Source organism: Artemia sp. Qi Xiang Cuo, chromosome 3 (assembly GCF_049724085.1).
Source record: "Artemia sp. Qi Xiang Cuo chromosome 3, ASM4972408v1, whole genome shotgun sequence".
In the NCBI taxonomy this organism is placed as follows: Eukaryota; Metazoa; Arthropoda; class Branchiopoda; order Anostraca; family Artemiidae; genus Artemia; species Artemia sp. Qi Xiang Cuo.
Window position 1 is genome coordinate 61,695,014 of NC_142796.1, and position 22,981 is coordinate 61,717,994.

A 22,981-nucleotide genomic window follows, 5' to 3' on the forward strand; every position below is an offset into this window, starting at 1 on the left:
CAAAGATAATAAATTTCTCTTAGAGGTAGCAATTTTTCGTCAGTGATAGCAATTTTCCCGTTAGAAATAGCAAGTTTTCTGTCAAAGATAACAAATTTTTCATAGAAGTAACAATTTTATGTTTATGATAACAAGTCTTTTGTCAGAAGGAGCAAGTTTTTCTTAACACTGTCAAATTTTCTATTCGAAGTAACAACTTTTTGCTTAATACTAACAAAGTTCTACTTAGTATCATCGAATTTCTCTTGGAAGTAACACTTTTTTTCTTAACAGTAAGAATTTGTTTCTAATAACAGTAAGTTTGCCGTCAAAGATAACAAATTTCTCTCAGAAGTAACATTTTTTTTTGTTTATGAAAACAAGTTTTCTGTCAGAAGTAGCAAGTTTTGCTTAACACTAACAAATTTTCTCATCGAAGTAACAACTTTTCCTCAATACTAAAAAACTTTTACTTAACACTGTCAAATTCCTCTTAGAAGTAACATTTTTTCGTCAGTGATAAAAAATTTCCCGTTAGAAGCAGCAATTTTAGTGTCAAAGATAACAAATTGTTCTTAGAAGTAAAAATTTTATGTTTATGATAACATGTTTTCTGTCAGAAGTAGCAATTTTTCCTTAACACTAGCAAATTTTCTCATCGAAGTAACAAATTTTTCCTTAATACTAAAAAAACTTTTACCTAACACTATCAAGTTTCTCTTAGAAGTAACAGGTTTTTTCTTAAAAGTAACAAAATAACACCAAGTTTTCCGTCAAAGATAACAAATTTCATTTAGAACTAACAATTTTTTCGTCAGTGATAACGATTTTTCCGTTAGAAGTAGCAAGTTTACTGTCAAAGATAACAAATTTTTCTTAGAAGTAACCACTTTTGTTTATGATAACAAGTTTTCCGTGAGAAGTAGCAAGTTTTTCTTAACACTAAAAAATTTTCTCTTCGAAGTAACAACTTTTTTCCTTAATACTAACAAAGTTTAACGTAATATCATCAAATTTATCTTGGAAGTAATACCTTTTTCTTAATAGTTAGAAATTTTTTTCTAATAACAGCAAGTTCTCCGGCAAAAATGACAAATTTCTCTTAAAAGTAACAATTTTTTTGTTTATGATAACAAGCTGTCTGTCAGAACTAGCAAGTTTTCCTTAAGATTAATAAATTATCTCATCGAAGTAACAAATTTTTCCCTTGTTAAGGGAAAAAGTTGTTAAAAACAACCAACAATCATAACCATCAACCAACAGCCATATCCAAAACCAACAAACATGACCAGCAAACATAACCAAAAACCATTAATCATAACCAACAAACATAACGAACAAACAACAATATAACCAGCGAACATAACCAACAATCATAACCAACAACCAAGAAACATAACCTAAAAACATAAACAACAACCAACAATCATAACAAACAACCAACAAAAAGAACCAACCATCCACAGCCCTATCCAAAACCAACAAACATAACCAACAACAAAAAAAACATAAACAACAATCATAACCAACAAACCACATAACCAGCAACATAATCAACAATCATAACAAACAACCAACAAACATAACGAACAATCAACAGCCATATCCAAAACCAACAAACATAACCAACAAACATAGCCAAAAAACATAACCAACAACCAAAAAGCATCTTTATATTAATTTCCTTGTGTTAATCTGCTATCCGTGCGCTCGAAAGCAGACTGGGGATACTACTAATATTGTGACTACTATTAAATATATGCCTAAGAGTATGAAGGTGATATTTTAAGGAATTTTGAGGGGGGAAGGTAAACTGAATCACAACACGTCGCCTGTATACAGGTAGTCAAAAGGGTGTAACAGCAATATCTTAGGAGCATTTTGGTGTGTGAAGTTGAAACTAACAGGGATTGTTGTGAGGGATGTTGAACTACACAAAAGAAAATATTTGGATCCTAATGCTACTGCTTCTAGTCATACTACTACTACTTTTACTATTATTATTACTTCCATTATTACTACTACTGCAGAAACTTAGGATACTGCAACTAATTCTACTGCTAATACGACTACTAGTCTTATTAAAACTAAGGTTATTCAGACAAAAATTTGGGATATATAGAAACTGCATGGAAATGGGTCGAAACACAATACAGACGTTCTTTCCCATGGTATCAGAACGTCATTAAGAAAAATAAACGTCGGTGCGTTCGACCTACGTAAAACTTATTTGATTAACAAATTTTTCAGGATACCTGTTGCAAAATAAAATATCCCTCAAATACAATAATTCGCTATCACAATACTCTGGGGAACAAATTTTAAAAACTCTATCAACCAATGATATGACTGTTCCCTTTTTAACTAGAAATGGGTGAGATGAACAAAAATTGAAATACCTGTCATTATGAGATGATTTTCTATAAAGTGAAAAACTTAAACCAGTATCGCTTTTTAATAATAAAATATCTAAAAAGGGTAGCCTTTCCTCTTTTTCCAGCTCTAGTGTAAATTTAATATTTTTGTCAAACCTGTTTAAATGGTCAAGAAATGAATTTTAGAAATCCAAGCCATGTTCCTAAAAACATATAACATCGTCCGTTAACCTACCCCAGAAATAAGGAGACAGACGAAAACACTTAATAGCGAACATTTCTATTGAATTCAAAAATAAATTAGCCAGAATTGGGCTTAGAGGAGTATCCATTGGTAAACCAATGACCTGTTGATAAAATTCTCCTCTAAAACCGAAATAAAAGGAATACTTGTTGACCAACGAGATCAATATCATAATGACTTCGACGTCCATGTTTGCCAAAATTACGTCTTGTATTAATTCAAAATGTTTTTGCATTTTATTTTTCAACATGAATTCACATTTTTTTACATCACAATTTGTGTACATAGATACAACATCAAAACTTCAAAGAATTGTATGGTCATCTATGTGACGAGTTTTTAATTCGTTTACAACATCAATTGAATTTGCTTCTTGACCATTTAAACAGGTTTGACAAAAACAGAAAATTTACACTAGAGCTGGAAAAATAAGAAAATATCTAAAGAAAGGCTTTAGATATTTTATTAATAAAAAGCGATAATGGTTTACGTTTTCCAATTTATAGAAAAACCATCTCATAATGACAGGTATTTAAACTTTCGTTCATCTCACACAATTTCAGTAAGAAAAAGGGAGCAGTCAATTCATTGCATGATAGAGTTTTTAAAATTTATTCCCCAGAGTATTGTGATAGCGAATTATTGTATTTGAGGGATATTTCATTTTGTAATGGGTATCCTGAAAAATTTGCAAATGAAATAATAAAGAAAATGCAGATTAAGCATGAAAAAGGTATTAAAAATGAAGGTCCTCAGCTTTTGCACCCTACAATTTCCAATAGATATGTTTCATTACTTTACATACCAATTCTCGGGGAGAAAATTAAACGGACTTTATTGAAACAAAACATGTCAACTTGTTTTAAATCAACCAGACCATTAAGTAGCTTTTTAAATTCTGGAAAGGATGTAAAATGTAATAGTTTGACAAGTTGAGTGTACAGCATTCCTTGCTCTTGCAGAAAGTTTTACGTCGGTCAAACACACTAACAATATGCGGAGCGTTTTGTTGAGCAACGGAATTCAATAGATAATACTCTAAAATTTACAAAACCCCCAGGAAGTTTTACTTCGGCTTTGGCAGAGCATTTTATAGCCCTGACCATTTTGTGCAGTTCGAGGAAGGAACAGCCATTTCTAATGATAAAGTTTCACTCAATAGGCTCTTGAAGCATTAGAAATAAAAAAATAACATTTTTGCAGGTTTATCATTTAAAGGAGATATTAGTAATGTAGATAGTGATTCTATTTAAGATATTATTTTAAAAAAATTAACGCATACTCAAAAATAAAGTATTGTAAAATTTTCAAGGGATTATTTCGATTATCAAACCTAAAAGAATAGTAGCATCAAAAGCTTCGCATAAAGTCAGGTCGCAAAAATATATCTTAGTTCATTTGTTATTTTGAAATTTTTAATCCAGTTACTTTTGTGATTTGATGGAGGTAGCTGCAATTTTTAAATGTAAGTTAATTGTTTAATATGTATTTTATTTTAATCTATTTTAGTCATATTTGTATTTTTTAGTTTTAGTTTCTATTTTCGTTTTTTACGCTGAAGACGCCTTTTTATATACGAGCTAAATATTCGTTGGATTTTTGTTGTTTCTCTTCGTTCTATTTACTGGCCATAGACCCGTTTGTCGTCTTTATATTATTTTCTTCGTTTTTTTGTCATGGTTCGCTAGTTCAGTTTTAGGTCCTTTAATCACTTATCTTGCTATTGGTAAAGAGTAATTCACCTGCAGCAATTGCTTGCGTTGAAAAACGGGAAACAAAATAATGAAAATTTGCTTTGCCATACAGCCATTATAACACATATACAGTACAATTATTATCAATATTACAATTTTACGATTATAAAATGTCACATACTTCCAGATATAACACTGTAAACAGATAAAATACAGATAATATAAAGAAATAAGATAGTAAATAAGATAACTCTAAAATAAAAATTTACAGGGGGTGAGAAAAACAAATCTTATAGGAAATGAACCAAACACCAGTCTTAATAAATCTAACCAATAGATTTGGGCTTAGGTGTGTGTGTGTGTTGTAAAATTGACTTTCCAACCCAGCTAGTAGGCTCTAACTGGAAATTTTCTATATGAGTTGAAGTCTCATTGATGGATTTAGGTTTTTTACTACACGTTGGATTAAAAAATTCATCTCTCAGTCGAACAAAAGATAGATTTTATTCATCTTTTATTTTATTTTATTACGAGGATTTGAGGTGAACTCGAGTTCAACTCGTATCCGCGTGAAAACGGCCTCATTGATTTATCTTCATTTTTTGGTTGAACATCCAGTCAACTATTATAGCTCGCCATCTATAAAACAAATTTTGCAGCAATATTTGAACCCGCGACTTAATAGCTGGGAGAAGAGGCTAGTTCAATTGACAAGTAATGTTACTTTTAAACTTTGATTTTCTTTTTACCATTACCAGATTGTCAATATAAGGGTGTCCATTTATGGCCTAGTGTAACGAGATGAATTCAGGGTAAAGGTATAAGAAAGGAAATAAAAGAAAATATAGCCTAGAAGCAATTAAAACCATGAACTTTAGCCCCCACTCCAATAATGTGAAAATATATACCCTGGATTATATATATGTAATAAATGTTGTTATCTGTTGTTTCACCAGTAGGTCATATGTGCTGGTATCACTTAATCTTTCTCAGCCCTATAAAATCACTAGTATGTTTGGGTGTCAGTTCAGATAACATTCACTGAGTTTGTCCATGTATCACTTACTGTTGTAAAGAGCTGTATACTCTGACATCTATCAGTCAGGAAGTCCATTAGCCAGTCTACTAATTCATGGTGGATTCCTGCTGCTATTAGCTTAAAACAAAGCCAATTATGTGGGGTAAAGTTCTACGAAATCAGATTATTGAGTTAGGACAAAAGTGAATGCACCATTCGATGCCTTTTTTTATGCTGATTACGAATATAATAAGTATTTCTATCAGAAATGAGTTTCAGCCCCCCCCCCTTATATATGCCAATTCAGGGTTAGGTTAGGTATTGCCTATATAGGGGGGGGGGGGGCTGAAATTCATTTCCGATAGAAATGCTTATATATATTTGTAATCAGCATAAAAAAAGGCATCGAATGGTGTATTCACTTTATTCCTAACTCAATAATATGATTTTGTAGAACTTTACCTTATGTGAGACCTTATCAAATGCTTTGGCTAGGTCTAAAAGAATCAAATCAACAGGAAGGCCTTTGTCCAGTAGCTGGGTAACCTGTTTGTAAGTGTCTAGAAGATTAGTTTCTACAGATTGTCAGATCAGTTTCTAGCTAAAGTATAATTTTAAAGTAATTTCTTTAGCTTTGGTTGTGTTGCACTTTGATTTTACTGCAAGTTCAATAGCATAGTATCAACTTTGGGGTAAAAATTTAGAATTCTGTCACCTGATAAGGAGACATGTTAAGAAAACAATTCTTACTTTAAAATATGTATAATGATCCTAGTTCTTATATTATCCAAGGGGAGAACCTTTATCATCAAGTCTTTCCTCTAAAAATCCTTCTTTTTCCAGCTTAAGAGAAAAAGTTTCCTAAAATCACCTTGTTGAGATTCAATGCCTAAGTCTTTTGAAATTGCTGCTAAAAATTGCCGCCAAATAAGTTGTTTTATAGATAGTGTTCATATTTTGATTTTGGTCTTGCATCACTGCTCATTAAAAAAAAAAGTATTAAAAAGACCAGCATGAATGCTATCTATAAAAAAATTTATTTGGTGGCAATTTCAAAAGACTTAGGCATTAAAACTCAACACGGTGATTTTAGGAAACTTTCTCTTAAGCTGGAAAAAGAAGGATTTTTAGGGGAAAGACTTGATGATAAAGGTTCTCCCCTTGGATAATATAAGAACTAGGATCATTATACATATTTTAAAGTAAGAATTGTTTTCTTAACATGTCTCCTTATCAGGTGACAGAATTGTAAATTTAAACCAAGTTCATTTCTGATACAAATGAATGTTTTATTATTGGGTTCAGGAGGAAATTCTAGTTCTAAAAGTATGTCTATTTCTTAGCTATCTTAGTATTCTGATAGTTGGAACCAGCCTATGGTCCATTCTTTGCTACTGAAAGATACATACAAGTATAATTTATTTAATTGGTTATAAGGCTGCAAACATGAAAGTAAAAGACTAAATTTCAATGCTGAGATCCTCTTGTATTGTTACCAATCTGCAAAAGTGAAGAATGAGGATGTTCATGATGCTCCAGGGACTGGATTTAAAATCTTCTTCAAAATATCCTTCCAGGAATAGATTATTGAATCTTTCTTTTCTTGCCACTTCTACTTGAATATTCCTAACATGCTTAATACGCTTATTATGGCTGAGTCATGGCTCTTTGCTTGGACAACACCAGAGGAATATTCTTGTTTAGACACCACTTTCACAAAATCCCCCTCTGCAGTAGTATCAAATATTTCTTTCTCTGTGGGCTACTCATTTTCTTCTTCTCCTAGGTGAAGAGATGAGTCACAACTGTCATTGTTCAATAAAAAATTCTCATCATATTGCAATTTTTTGTATATCTGGTTGCTGCACTGCTTTTGACCTTGCAGCTTTCCCTCTTCTACCTATTTTTGCTTTCTCCTCAGATTCAGTTTGTTGTTTAACTTGAGTAGCTGTAAATACCTTTCTTGAGCCTTGTTTCCTCCTCCTAGTAGATTGCTTTTTAGGAACAGCTTTGGCAAAAGGTCTGACCTGCTCTGGAGTGATTTGGTGCACTGTCAGAAAAGCCTGTAGTCCCACTATGGGGGCAGGCTTTCTTGTGTAGCTGTTGAGGTTTGTCTTTAGTTACCATATGATCAGATGACAACCTTGGTCTGTTCCTTCTATGTGAGGACAAAAAATCTTCCTTGGTAAAGATATCATGGTTGAAAAGCCAAGTACCAGATTTGCCAAACCCACTTTTTAAAATTGGAAGTAATGAATGCACATGGAAAGGATATAACCAACCAGCTATATTGTAGATGGTAACTTTTTTTTTTTCCTTGATTGATTAGCATCCATTGTTCTGTTGAATAAGAAAAAATGCTGATTAAATTCTGGGAAGGATTGAACTTTGTTGGAGCTGTAAAGTGGGGTCTATCAGATCCTGTAGCCTATGGGAGAGTGGGGTTGGTTCGGACAAAATTTTTTGGTTGGATGCAGCTTCTGTCCCAATCAGTATCCATCTTCTGTGTTCATCTTAAAAGAAAGAGATTGTGTCCAAGATTTGTCAGGAATTTTGGTAGACTTTTATCTTTTGTCTTTAGACAAAAAATCCAACAATAAAAAAAAATAATTGTCCAAAGTTACCCCATGATGTGGGGTGGGTTTGGACATGGTGTGGGGTTACTTCGGACAGCAGTAATATGGGTTCGGCAACCTCACAGATTAAAGAAAAAAAACGCCATTTACTGAAAATTTGAATATGTATAAAAGTAAAACAAGTAAAATGAAAGTTGAAGAAAAAAAATCAAGTAATTGGAACCAAAGCTCACAGGAGCTCTATCTCACGTTGTAGCTGCTGAGATCACATTGAAAAGTGAGTCCTCGCTTTGTCCGTTCAGTCCCTCCAGTGGCAGTTGGTGATGGAAGAGAAAGAACAATGTCATTTGAAGAGATGAAGGCTTTGTCCTCAATATCCAGAAAAATGAACCATGCTCCATTTCTGCAAAGGAACAAGACTTCTAGATTGCTTCCAGTTTTTCCTTTTATCTGGCCAACATAGAAGATATCCAACTTCTTCGATTTGCCCAATTTGAATTTTACCAGAACATAGCTATCCGTTTGAGCTTGGTCAATATCAAAAGGCTCAAGGTTCTCTTCTACGTCTCCACAGTGAAGAGACTCGTTGCTTGAGGAGTCGCTCGGGGCAACAGGTTCAGAAAGAGTGTCCGTCTCATCAGTTCCGTTGTCTTCATTAGACTTGCGGACCGAGCTGTTCTTACGTTTTTTTCTATATGGCGTTGGCTTGGCCTTCTTTTCCTTTTTAGCTTCGATATCTTCTTTCTCAGGGGTGTCAGCGAGAATACGGGTCCTCCCTCTGTTGCAATTCTCACATCCCGGAACAGTAACAGCCCCCACTTGGGGAAAAGGTCTTACTTCTTCGGGTGACCTTATGAAAGAAGAAATTGGTGGTCCAGCTTCGGAGTTGGCTTGCGACGAAGGGCTCCGCGAACTGCTTGTTTGGTCTAGCGGCCTATCCGTCACAAAGGATGGGGCAAAAGCTCCATCTGGGAATACATTGCGATTGAATGGAAAGATTCCAGCTGCTCGAAATGCAGAGACTATGTTGGATGCACTGAACTTCTCCAGGAAAGGAACCCTGCTGAGTGAGGCTACTTCATAAATTGAAATGCGCTGTCCAGGATGCAACTGCAGCCATTCATTGAAGCGCTCTTTCAGTGCACCCTTGAAAGGAGAAAGCACTCTTACGTCAAGTGGTTGAAGCTTGTGGGAGCAGTGGGGTGGGAATGTCAACAGTGTCACGTGATTTTTCTTACAGTGTTTGATCACACGTACATCCAGATGGCTATCATGGTTGTCCATGAGCAGTAGGATGGGAGTCTCTTCATCTGGCTTGGTTATTTTCGTGAAGTGTTGCATAGCCTCCAAGAACAAGTCGCCGTTGACCCAGCCACTAGGGTGCACAAGCCAAAGGCAACCAGGAGGGCCTTCGTTTGTCATTCTAGGTATGAAATTCACTCGCGGAAAAATGAAGACCGGTGGAATAGTCGCTCCAGACGCACTGGCGAAACATACAGCAGTCACGTTTTGACCTCTTTCTGCAGACACAGTCTGACTAACCCATTTTTGTCCAGTTGGTGCTAGGACTTTTGGTGGTGGAAGCACAGTGACTATACCTGTCTCCTCAATGTTCCAGATGCGATCAGCCATCAGTTTGGCTCCAAATCTTCCATAGACATCAAGTAGCTTGTCAAAAAACATCTGAATGACAGTTTTGTTGAAGCTGGAGGCTCTCGCCTGACTTGTGGCTTCTGGCTTCCTCACCGAGATGTCTGAATTCCGCTTCAGAAACGCAAGAAGCCAGTCCTTTGACGCTGCTTCATTGAAACACCAGTTTTCTGGTACAGAAATGTTATTTGCACGGGCGTAAGAGTAAGCAAATTTTCGTGCTTCAGTTGTTGTCAATCCATGGTTCATTCTCGAACAAGTGCGAAAGTAGTCAGCTAGTTTTCGCTCATGTTTGCTTTCAAAAACTTGCCTGTTATGTTTTGGTCTCGTCGGGAAGTTTATCTGCAGTGGCCCAGGCTCTTCGTTGACACTTTTATCCGCTTCTCCTGTCTGCGGCCTTGAGCGCCTGACAGAGTCCAGTAGCATGGACTTTGTAGCAATAAAAATTTTTATGTGACTATAAAGAAAGTGTGGCTATAAAAGAAAGGGACTGGGCTTAATTGCGGTCATAAATATTGACCGCGTCAAAGGTAATATTATGCCCAAAGGTCGTGAACCTACACCTTATAAGTTCTCTGATAGCGCTGCTTATAGCGCTAAAGATTGTGCCAACAAGCCACCCTCAATTAATGAGAGACAATAAAATGTGTAGCCATATAAATGTGACCTCTTCTCCTTGAGCTATCTGGAGATCAGATTCCTTGGGAACGTACCTTGGATATGTGCGAACTGATTACATGTCGTTAGGCTAGATACAAACATATAAAATGAAATAAACACAGGTAAAAAGCAACAGATTTATTGTGATTTAAATATTTAGATGAACTGCAGTAGGTCACTTCAAATGACAATAACGGTGACTGAGATACAACAATGAAAGAATTGTAAAGATTGTACGCCAAAATAATTCTATCTAAATGGTCCTGACTCTCCTTTACGAATATCTCCAAAAAGCACTTCTACCCCACTATCAAACGTAGTTTTTTTTGTCCTGCTGCTCTAAGAACTGGCTCACAATTGGCTCAAGTGGCCCAAGGATGCGAACCCTTTTTCCAATAGATTGTTTTAAATATTTCTGATGATTCGAATGTTCACACGGTTCTTATCATTTAAACTTTCTTAGAAATATTGTGCGTAGCATCTTTTTTTTTATTGCCCACTGTCTTAGCGAAACCCAAGGCTTGGATAGCGCCGTTCTTTGTCTGAGGCTTACTGCAATTTATCTGTTTGCTGATTAAGGACTTTTCTTTCTTTTTTTGACTCTATATTTAGACTTATTCAGAGGCAGTTTAAATTATCTTTAGAAAGAAGGAAATTTATTGTGGTATTTTAAATATATTGCATTTGACTCACGGTACATATTACCCTTCCCATTAATTAATGACGTCCCGTCATTAGCACTTGCTCGCCTTTGGGATTTTGAAATGTTCGCAATTTATTAACTATTTATTCTACATAATTCATGTTTATATTTTGGCTTACTCAGGAGTGCTAAAAATTTTCTCTATTATTCTTCTTATTTTATTCTACATCCCTATCTAAGATTTTTCTACCAGAGCAAGATTATTCATGGTTCTAGGCTAGCTATTAAAATAAAGATTTTTTTTCTACATCTAATACTGATTACTTTTATCTTTCCAACAAGGATGGGGCTATTCTACCTTCAATGAAGATTTTTTTTTTAATTCACTTTTTACAAGGCTTTTTTTTGCTGTCTATATGGCACTACTTTCTATCTATGCTACATTAAATGGACAGCTCGACAACGCTACACATAACTCTATCTGGACATCTAACAGTACATATAAGAATGATTTAAAGCACACAGTATTGGGTTTACCATGTTCACTGGTAACATTAAAACACTTTCACTGGGGATATTTGCTATGTAATGTTAATGATAGAATATTGGAATTTTTTAGTTATCAAAGTTATTAAGAAGTAACATATGTAAATTCACATCTATTTCATCACCATTCGAGTGTTTAGCGTACTCAATCCTTCTGTTGTAAATTATTGTCCTTCACTCTTTTCGTCTTGGCAAAAATTTTTAAAGCACTTACGTTATGGTTTCTTCATGGGACAGTTCAAGCACAATTGTGTTCACAAGACAAGATTTCTCTGATTGTCAACTGGGAAATGATGCTTCTAACTACAGGTGTGGGAATATGCTATCAGAGTTCATTCTCACCTGCTTTTTGATAGTTCATAGGGTGCCTTCTCTTTAAGGGGTCGAACACTGGGAGTGCGTTTATTTTCTTCTAAACATATCATTTTTGGGATATTTTGAGGCACATAGAGAATGTATTCTCGTATAAAATTGTTCATTCGTGTCTCTTATAAAATTGTTAGCTCATGGCTTGCATCTATTAACCTTTGCAGTGATTCCTAGGTTAATCACAGGGGAATTGAAGTTTGGATTTGGAATGGGTTGACATCAAACTATAGTGACTTCTCCAACATATTGTCTTTAACATGTGGGAGTGGTAAATTGTCACTGAGGGGCTAGTCACTGGGGTTAATTTTGGTTTCCAGGTCCATTATTCGGAAACAATCTCGTCTCATTTATGGGACAGCAGGTGTATGAAATTCGACACAGAAGTAATAGGATGGATTCCAAGAGATGGTCGAAAGGGATTCAACGCATGAGTCTGTGACACATAAATAGTTTTTGGGGTCATCAAATATCATAACTATACGATCATATGGTATATGGGTCCGTAATGATTATCAAAGGCGATATTTATGTACTTATATCTTGTACTGATCGATGGGGTTCTCAGAATTTATGTGATTATATAGTTCGATAATGCCCTGGATACTGAGATTCAAATATAATGTTACCTGATACGTAATATGGTTTATGGTTGAGGAAACAATGATCAAAAGGTAACTCTTGTTTTCGTAGACGAAGCTTGGATTGAAAATTGCCTGAAGTGTATGGTGAGTACTCTTCGTTGGTTGAGGTATGATGAAAATAGATGCTACTAGGTTGTATCTGCACTGGGCAACTCATTGTAATGCTCAATATCCAATGTGTCAATCCACTTTCTGTAATAAAAATAACAAGGCAGGATCACACGTTCTTTAAAGTAAATACTCATAGTACAAATAAGTCACGTATCGATTGGCTACATGAATTTTACGCTACAAGACAGAGTTAAATAAACACACTAATATTAGTACACAAAACGAAATTTTTATCATGTTGGTGGAAATATATATGTAAAGTTCCCATTGGGAAATTCAATACATAGAAGTTTCTTCTAAGTTGTTATAGCCTAACGACGATTTAAAAGATTAATTCTTTAAGTGTGGTTTGTTATTATGCTTTCTAATATACGCTACTATATATACTTTATTTTAACTTCTTTCAATAGTTGGTTTATTTTTCATTAGGTTTAAAATAATCATTTAAACAGAGTTTATGCTACATGATTAATTTTTTTTTTTTTAAAGCAATAGATTTATTGAGACTTACATTTTTAGGTGAACATCAGTGGGTCACTTCAAATGACAATAACGTTGACTGAGATACAACAATGAAAGAATTGTAAAGATCGTACGCCGAAATAATTCTATCTAAATGGTCCTGATTCTCCTTTACGAATATATTCAAAAAGCACTTTTACCCCACTATCAAACGTAGTTTTTTTTGTCTTGTGCTCTAAGAACTGGCTCACAATTGGCTCAAGTGGCCCAAGGATGTGAACCCTTCGTCCAATAAACTATTTTAAATATTTCTGATGATTTAAACGTTCACACGGTTCTTATAATTTAAACATCCTTCGAAAAATTGTGCGTAGCATCTTTTTTTATTTCCCACTGTCTTAGCGAAACCCAAAGCTTAGATAGCGCTGTTGTTTGTCTGAGGCTTACTGCAGTTTATCTGTTTGCTGATTAAGGATTTTTCTTTCTTTTTTTTACTCTATAGTTAGACTTATTCAGAGGCAGTTGAAATTATATTTAGAAAGAAGGAACTTTATTTTTGTATTTTAAATATATCGCATTTCACTCACGGTACAACTTCTTTATGCCGAAGTTTTCTGCAATTTGTCTCAATGTTCCTTCCTTTTTCAGATAAGCCCCAACTGCTTTCTTCATGTTTTCTAGGTTAACGGGAGGGTCTTGTCGCTTCCTTTTGTATGATCGGAGCATTCTGAAAGAAACTGTTTTTAGTAACAAGTAATAAAATGCATATTAACAGGTACACGATGTGAAAAAAAGAGGAAAAGTTGGAAATACTGACCTCAAAAAAGTGTCTGGGGTGGGTTCAGACAATGTCCGAATCCACCCCACTACGGTTGTCCAAAGCAACCCCACCCGCGATAAAAAGTATAGATGCCGCCAGAAACTAAATTTTACACAACTTAGCAACGCCATAGTTAAAGGCTGCAACAGTCAGCAAAAATCAATGACTAGTAATAACGGCTAAATAACATCACAAACAAAGAAAGATATAGGACCATGCACCAACCTTTTTTCGGTTTTTCTCAAATGTTTCAAAAACGATTGCACGTGTGATAACCAAACTACATACTCAAGTAGGGTACTAGATGGCACGTCTATGGTATTTTTTTGGTGAATTTTAGAGGGCGTTGTAGGAAGAGAGGCTCTTGTCCAGACTCACCCCGTGTCTGAACCAACCCCACTCTCCCCTATACTTATGGAAGCTAATATGTAGGACATACTAACCAGCATTGGGAAAAGAGATTGCTGCAACATCAAGACTCTTGTTTTGTCAGCTTTAAAGCAAAATTCCAAACCTGAAGATTTCATATCAGCTCTATCAGAACATATTTTTAATTTTTCAGACCATTTCATCTTATTTGATAATGTCTGTTTGATTTCTAGGGACTAGGGTTTAAAGTAAAATATCCAGGAAAAGATTGACATTAAGAGAGTTTATTCAAGAACATGGCTTTAAATAGAGACAAAGGTGATTTTGGCCTGAACTGTATTATAAACACCAATAAGAAATATGCAAATATTATAAACAAAAAATTTTTTTGTCTACAGTGTAAGAAGACTTACTGTGCCACCTTTGTTAAAATCCAATCTACATTTAGGTACTTTCTAGGAAGAAAAGTTTGAACAAAGCTTACAATTCAAGACTTTGAATCACCATATTAAAGATAAAAGTTGAAAAAGAGCTTTAATAGTGAGAAATAAGCTTTCCCTGGAAAACCTTATATGAAAAAAGGTTAGTGTGAGTGACTTCTGTTTTACTCAACAAACAGCAAAAAAATCACTTCAATCATGACTTTTGCCTTCCCAGAGAAAGACTGCTTCGAAATTATCTGAAAATAAAGCATTAACAACTTTGTCAATTCTTGGACCAGGTGTAGTTAATTTTTCGTCAAGAACTCTAACAATACAAGAAGATTCAGTGTTAGAAAAAGGTACAAAATTTTGGTTTTAAATCTGATAAAGTCCCTGTGAAAGATATTATCTAATCAGCAGAGACATCTTTATATAGAAACGCAAATCAAGTAAAATATGTTAGCTTAGTAAGAGTTTCTACTGTTAATACCCTTTCAAATTTTGCATTGAAACCAGAAATCCCTAATAAGTCCATCGAAGACATTAAGGATTTTTTAAAACTTAAAGGAAGGATGGTTCAATTATGATTACAAAAGCAGACAGGGGTAACACTTTAGTAGTGATGGATACTGAGGAATATGATTCAAAATTAAGGAGTTCCCTAAAAGATAAAAACCTATAAAATGTTTTTGTATAATCCTGTTGGCTCTTATACAAACAAGTTTAAGGACAAGTTAAAGTGTTGAAGGACAAAGGAAAGATTACACCAAAAAATGTATTCTAAATGCTTGCCATGCAGTTCCTTGTGTCCTAAATTATATGAATTTCTAAAGATTCATAAGCCAAACCAGGCATCACAACCATTTGTTTCTGGTACAAGGTCTCTGACAAGTATTCTGAGCAAGTGGTTAGTGTTGTTCTGTAAACCACTTTTGTCTACCAAATTTCTCATACTAAGAACTCTGCAGAATTAGTTAAAAAAACAAACTAAAAGAAGTGGAAGTTTCCTTAAGTTCTTTGATATCAAGCTTCAACATTGTATCAATGTACACAAATATTGATGTGGAAGCAGCTGAAGTTTTCCTTAAAAGAAAATTATTAAAAAGTTTGGACTTGAATAGTGGCAAAACAGATTTGGAAGTTTGTGTAATTATGAATTTAGTAAGGTTATGCAGTAATTTCTCATATTTTTTTTCCAATTCAGATAGGATTTTTTCAAACAAGCAAATGATTTACCCATGGGAGCTCCTTTAATTCCATTACTAGCAAAAAGTTTTGCGGAAAACATTGAAAAACAATGTTAGATTTGTATTTCTTAAAACATAATTTCTGGGGACGTTATATGGATGACATAATTTCAGTATGGAATTATGGGGAAGAGGAATCAAAAGGCTTGTTGAAACATCTTAACTTTTTTTTGGGGGGGGGTGATTTCAAGTTTACTGTAAAATTAGAAGAGGATAGGAAACTTCATTTTCTTGATGTTCTTCTTTTAAAGAGTGAAAATAGTCTGGACCCTAAAATTTACAGAAAACCAACTAAGAGCAATAGATTTCTGTCTTTTGTCTCTGGTCATGCTCGCCAAGTAAAATTTGGGTTTGATCATTTCTTTAACTGACTGTATCTTTAGTATTTGCTTTCCAAAATTTTTTGAGGAGTTGTCTTATCTAAGGAAAATACTAATAAGTAACCAGTATCCAGATTGGTTAATTGACCAGATTTTTTCCAAAAAGAAGAAAAAAGTTTCTAGAGATTTCTAAGGAAGTCTTGGAGACAACTAAAGAGAAGGATGTTTGTTTTTCTTTACCATATGTCTCAGGGCTAAGTGAATAACTTAAAAGAATTCTACAAAGTAGTAGTTTAAAGGTAGCTTTAAAGAGTAGTAATATTTTGGGTAGTTTTCTAAATTCTCAGAAGGATCAAACTTCATTGGGGCAGGAAAGTGGGGCATATCATGTCCCATGTACTTGCAGAAGCTCATATGTGGGATGTACTAGCCAGAATTTGGAAATGATATTTCTACAAAATCAAGACTCTATTTTGTTGGCTTTAAAGCAAAATTCCAAACCTGAAAATTTCACATCAGCACTATTGGAATATATTTTTGATTTTCTGAACGATTTTATCTTATTCAATAATGTATCTTTGATTTATAGGGGCTGGGGTTTAAAGCAAAATTTTCGGGAAATGATTGGAATTAATCAAGAACATGGCTTTGAATAGAGAAGCAGGTGATTTTGGTTTGAACTCAATTCACGATAACTTATTGAAGTCAGATAAAGTAAGGTTCATTTCATCCAAGACGTTTAATCTTTGTCCAATCGTTATTTCCAATAAAACTAATGCACTGGAACCCGGAAGGTCAAGGAGATTTTCTTCTGGTACTACATTGAAAAAATAAGGGCATTAAGGAATATGTAATTATGTTATTTTGTATGTATATCATTGGGCTTAATGGCTTTATTTTAGTATTTCTGCTGATGACAGTCACTGTACATGTAGCCAAAATATCCAGTATTTTTTTCTGAATTATCACTGTTTAATAAAAGGATTTATCCCTATTCGAACTTATATTTATCTACATCTAATGGTTCTAGGGTGTGGCTACTCTAAGGGAGAATGATAAGAAGGACAATGCCATTTTCCTTGGCTATGTTCACAGCATTTAGCAATATGGCTTAAGATTGTCAAGGATCAGTAGGTTGTTTTGCTGAGGTAAGGCACACGAATGCTTCACAAAATGCTGCAAGTATTTGCAGCTTTGTTCTGTTGATATCCACCCAGATGGGTTTTCTCCAGCTGTGAACCCCTTAGCATTTGGGGCTGGCACTTCTTTCTTGGAAAGACAAAATAAGTGTGGTAAGCAATTTCTGCTTGCTGCAACTGTTCCAATCATTGTAACTAGAGTGCCTCTTTTGGCTGAATTAACTTTGCCAACTATTTCCCTACCTTTCTCAGAAAAGAGTTTTTATCTATGTTACAGTGGCAGATACAGCGAAGTTGTGTTTTTTGAGGACAGAGCACAAGTTTACAAAAAACTGGTTCATGGTTTAGAAATTAAGCTAATTGTCTGACTGATGCTGGTTGCCTCTGGTTTTCCTAGTGATAATGTTGTGTTTTACGGTCAGAAGTGACACATCCATTCTGTCTTTACTTTTCTATTGTTGGTCCATTTCTGGAACACTTTTTGCCATTTTCCAAAGCATACTGATAAGTAGGTTTTCTTGCTACAGATTCAGTCAGACTGTAGCACATGTTGGAAGCTGTGATCAACTAGTTTGCATGAGTTACTTCTTCATTAGGAGAAAAGCTGGTGACAAAGCCAAGTTCTTGTTTTACAGGGAGGTCAAAAGCTTCAGATTATTGCTCAGATGTTTGTAGTCATTAAAACACTGATGAAATTTTGCTCTGAGAATTCTGAACATAGCAGCAGCTTTCTGAACACTAAGGCCTTCACACACTTTATTAAGGGCTTTTCAAGTACTTTCTTGGGATTCAGCCCTTTGCTTCACAGTATTGTTTCTATGCGCTTCCATCTGACTTGTAGGAACCCTATTGATCTTTTCCTGGAAAAGAAATTAGATTGGAAAGTATACCAGTTTTTTACAAGCAGTTTACTTCAGTTTTATGTTTCATAGTTTGAAATTGTTCCCTTGCCTAAAATGGGAACTAAGATACATGCCTGATTTATTGTTTATAGGAGCCTATAATTTTATCAAAGTAATTCTTAGTCCAACACATGCGTGTTCAACCCAGCTATACAAAAATACAGTTAAGTGTGACATTAAGCCGGTCATGTTTATTAAAGGGGATATATGAGAAGATTCTAACAGTGGTAAGAAGTATAGCCATGGAAATCAAGTTAACCGATTTTTTCCGGTATTTGTCGATTATCTCTATTTTGGAAAAACTTGCTGGCTGAAAGCTCTGGGATTACAATCAACAATTCCAGTGTAGGCATCAAAGGGACAATAGTTCTAGTTCTGTAGTACTTATCACAACAATTAAAGATAATTGGAACATTGGATTTTGTTACTGCTAATGAAAGAACATTGATTGTTGATCTATTCTGAACGGATTGCCTTTTTTTGTCTCCAAAAAGGAAATAACTGGGGGAAAAGTGGGCAGTGGCATCAAATGGGGTTGGAGGGAATTTACACCCTATATTTTTTCATAGTGGGTATTTGCCCCCTAGGTTTAATCTGCATAATTTTAGAGAATTTTAAGTTGGAAACAAAACTTCAACCTTTGATTAAAATACAAATTATAATAAATTAAAATTATGCATATTTTAATGTTTCTAGGATTGCCAGGTAATGCATGTGTCATTTATTGCTTCTAAGTCATCTCAAATCCATGTTAAGCACCAAAATTTCTTTTTTATGACATCCTTGTACTCTTTGGCAAAGTCTTCTAACAAGAGCAAATTTCTGATCAGAAGATCTTAATAAGGTAGACTCCTTTAATAGGAGATATTTACCTTTTTAAAATTATTATTTGTTTATTTTTATTCACAAATTTGTCGTTTCTAAAATCTGTGGTATGCAGTAGTTGTTGATTAGATCATGAAAAAAAAACGCATCGTTTTGAGTTGAGGTTTTATCTACATTTTCTTAAAATCCCGTTTTGAAGTTTATGGTTGCTATGTGCTGGAGATTTCAAGAGAAAAATTGTTCATACTCATGACTTTTAAGTTCTGAATTGTTTCAGATATTCAGTTTGACAAGTTGAATTTATTTCTGTACTTCGCCATCATTGTGGTTTTCTGAAAGAGTTTTTTTCTACGTCAGGAAAGGAATGTTGGGTATTTTTGAAATGAATGGTTCATTTGGGTCGTTTTTGTAAAAAGAAAAAGCCAAATGTACAAACCTTGGTCTTGGAAGTAATATATAAAAAAATTATTAATTCAGCATACATTTTCTTCTGAACCATAAAAGGTATAAGAATGGCAGCACAATCTGTTATTTAATTGTTAAGTGCTATTATTTCAAGAAATCATAGTATGTATAGAGGCGAACATCAGCATTTTAAGTCGGGGAGGGGTTAAAGGAATTTTATGATGCTAAACATGTGTTTTTTTTTTTTTTGTTCAGGCTTCAATTTTCTCATCTTTTTTTCCTCCAGTGGTCAGTTGCCATGTGAAACTGTCTCCCAGGGAGTAAACCTCAGAGGATATCTTTAAAAACCCTTTCAAAAATATTGCGACCGTTTTCCTGAAGTAAATAGAACAGTTTCCAAGACTGGCAGTATGTGGTGCTTGGAACTGTTTAATTTTGCTGTAAAGTGAATTCTTGTGGAAGTTGCCATCATAGCCTTGGGAAGTTGAACCCAACCTTCCTCTACCCCTAAATTTTGGTGGCACACTGATAAAGGCTTTGATTTTCCCATCATTTTTCATCACATCTCTGAATTGAATAACTGTTGTTTCCTGAAAGACTTGATTTTTTGAGAATGCATAAAATGCGTTTATTTTCTGTACAGTTGAAACTCAACAATGTTCTATGACACCAATGGATAAAATTAAAAGTGACTTTTAGCTAGTCTAAAGAAGAGTCAAATAATCAGCAGAAAGTAAGTATTTATTACAAACTTTCCATATTTTCTGCAAATTGATTTTGTTCTTTATAAAGTTTTCTTGACGGGAGGGATCTTTGTATGAATTTTAAGAGGAAGAGATTCTTCAAATGGGGAGTATACACTGGAAAGATAAACATTAGCATAAACAGCTTTTTTGTATAATCACATTCCCCTAGTATAAACTGTATCTTTTTTCTTAAAACATATAATTTGCTGCCAAACATTTATTTATTCAACTAATTTCAGGAAAAAATGGACAATTCCAATCCTTTTTCGAATCTGCTTGGAAAATTGCCTCCCCAAGAACAACACCACGAGAAGAAAGAAATTGACACATTCAATCGTGAAGAAAAACAAGATCCAGCAGAAAGCAGTAAATGTGAATTGGCCACATTAATGGAAGAAATATTTCTGTTTTCATTTAACCCAGACACAAAAAAATATTTATATTTAGAAGATTTTGGAGGTCAATTAAAAAGCAATGAGGAAATGACTGTTGAACTGGTTGGTCGAGCACTTTTTGACAGACTTTTTCAGCTTAGCTCAGAGTCAAGCACACCCATAACTGATGCTACCAATCCTTCTATAATACCTTATTTGTTTGGTTGCTACAAAAGAGCTGAAGCGGCTGAAAAAAGAGGAAAAGATAAAAGAGTTACAACATCTTTTCAAAATATGATATTATCAAATGCATTTACGGCTTTGAAAATACCATATATATTTGAGGGGAAAAATATATCAGAAGAAGTATATACATTGCTTCAAAGTTCATTTGATCCACTCCTGACTGCTAGAGAATCTTCTATTTATATCTTTTTCAAAGACATTGTTGAAATGTTCAAAGTGGAAGACAAGACGAATTATAAGAGTGAGCTATGTCAAGCTTTCTTTCCTTTGTTGGACCTGACTAAAAATAGACTGAAAAAAGAGTATCTTCTAGAGGGATCTTTGACAAAGAACAATGAGTTTTGGCCGATAGTTCGGTTCTTCGCTTTTAGTAAAGACTTGGGCGAAGTTCTTATTTTGCATTCAACACCAGCATCAGATAACGGTCGTGAATTTGAAGACACTCTTCTAGGTTTGCTTTTTGCTATTAGCTGCATACCAAAAACAGATTTAGGGCCCTTTGAATACTTTGACAGACCAGCTGATCAGCCATCACAAACTACCGAGTTTACTATAAAATATATTTGGACCTCTTTAAGTTCCCTTCATAGTAACCTGAATGACCTATTTTATAGCCTTCTTAAGTATTGTCGTGACCCAGTGTTGAACTGGCTTGGATCTTGTGTAGAGAAAAATGTTGATAAGGGAAAGCTATGGAACCATACAACACAGGAATTAATTCCACGTAACTATGTATCAGATGGATTTATGCTAAATTTTTCTGCTGTTTTGCTTCACCTTAGTAACCCTATCGTGACATCTGATGAAAAGTTGGCAAAAGTAGACCCGGTGTATTGTTCAGTGAATACAGAGAATCGGAATGTTGCTCATGAGAAGGGAGTCCATTTGATTGGGATTGAAAAGGAGACATGCTTTTTACCTAGACCTAAGGACTTTGTTGCGTCTGCGCCAAAGTTCGGGGTGAGTAGTGATCTCTTCTTTATTACTCATAAATCTCTGGATTTAAGTACTCGATTATTACATGAAAAGCTTGTAAAACTTTCGCAGGAGCTAAACAAATTAGAACGGGCATGGCGTGAGCTCCAAAGTGCAGGGGGAACTAGCACAAATCAAGGAATAGAAATCAAAGAAAGAATGAATATGCGTATGTCTCTTTATTTATCTTTGCGCGCGGCTATGACGGAGCCCAAGTTCTGTGAATCATTAATGAATTTTACAACTGGCTCCTCAAAGTGGGCGTGCCAAATAGCAGCCAACAAGAAGTGCTGGGATGATGTTGATGACATCACAGTTTTGTCAGAGGAAAATAGGCTGCCGTTTCTTCCAGAATTTGTTGCAACTAATGTCTGTGATGCAATATTGTTTCAGCGAAGATTCAACGCCTTGAGGATTGAAGAAACAAATGACGACTTGAGTAAGTTTCTTTTTTTGCTTATTGTTTTTATTTTAAAGAATTTATAAGTAGTTCAGCGAAAAATAACTTTGGTTATGCTGGCAGAGAGCACTGATCTTGTCTTCAACTAATTGATGGACAACCGAGACTAAAGCACCAAGGAAACTATAAATAAAAACAAATTCTTCAAATTCTTTAATTGAAAACATGCACAAACATATACGTCTGAAAAATTAGGGAAAACCGAGAATTCAATTTTAATGAAGAAGATATTTTTTTTTACAAGTGCCCCCTCCCCCCAATTTAAAAAATAAAGAATGTGTGTTAAAAATCAAATGGATCTCTAGAGATTGTAACTAGAAGTAACAGAAGGAAAACACAGTCATTAATTGGCAGTAAACAGGATAAAAATCCAGTGATTTAATGAGTAAAATATAGGCTAACAGTAACATCTTCTTAACAAATAGGAATTGGAAAGAAGTTTATGTATCATGGAATAACCAAAACTCTATGCTAGGCAGTACTTTGTTTATGACTAAAATAATTCAACCCTTCAAATTATTTGTCACTGACTTACCAATAAGAGCATCTGTTTTGAAAGACCGATTATCCTATTTTGCCATATTTATACCTTCTATTCCAAAAGTATCACTTTTATTGGTTATTGTGTACCACATAAATTATAAATATTAAATTTATTGTTTCACTTCAGAAACCAATGAAAGAAATGAAGACATAACACATTCAAATGTAATAAAGACAGATTGAAATCGCCCTTGTTTCGCCCATAGCTAGTTTGGCCAGT

At 34.5% G+C, this 22,981-nt stretch overlaps 1 protein-coding gene across 1 annotated transcript in view; it reads left to right on the forward strand.

The window, feature by feature from the left end:
* The first annotated feature begins 4,957 nt into the window (after nt 1–4,957).
* Ube4A (Ubiquitination factor E4A) overlaps nt 4,958–22,981 on the forward strand; it is a 109,675-nt gene continuing 91,651 nt past the window's right edge. Inside the window, exons 1-2 of the mRNA XM_089086257.1 lie at nt 4,958–5,006; nt 20,403–22,197. Coding sequence (XP_088942383.1) covers nt 20,409–22,197 — 1,789 coding nt within the window. The 5' untranslated portion in view covers nt 4,958–5,006; nt 20,403–20,408. The remainder of the gene's footprint in view (nt 5,007–20,402; nt 22,198–22,981) is intronic.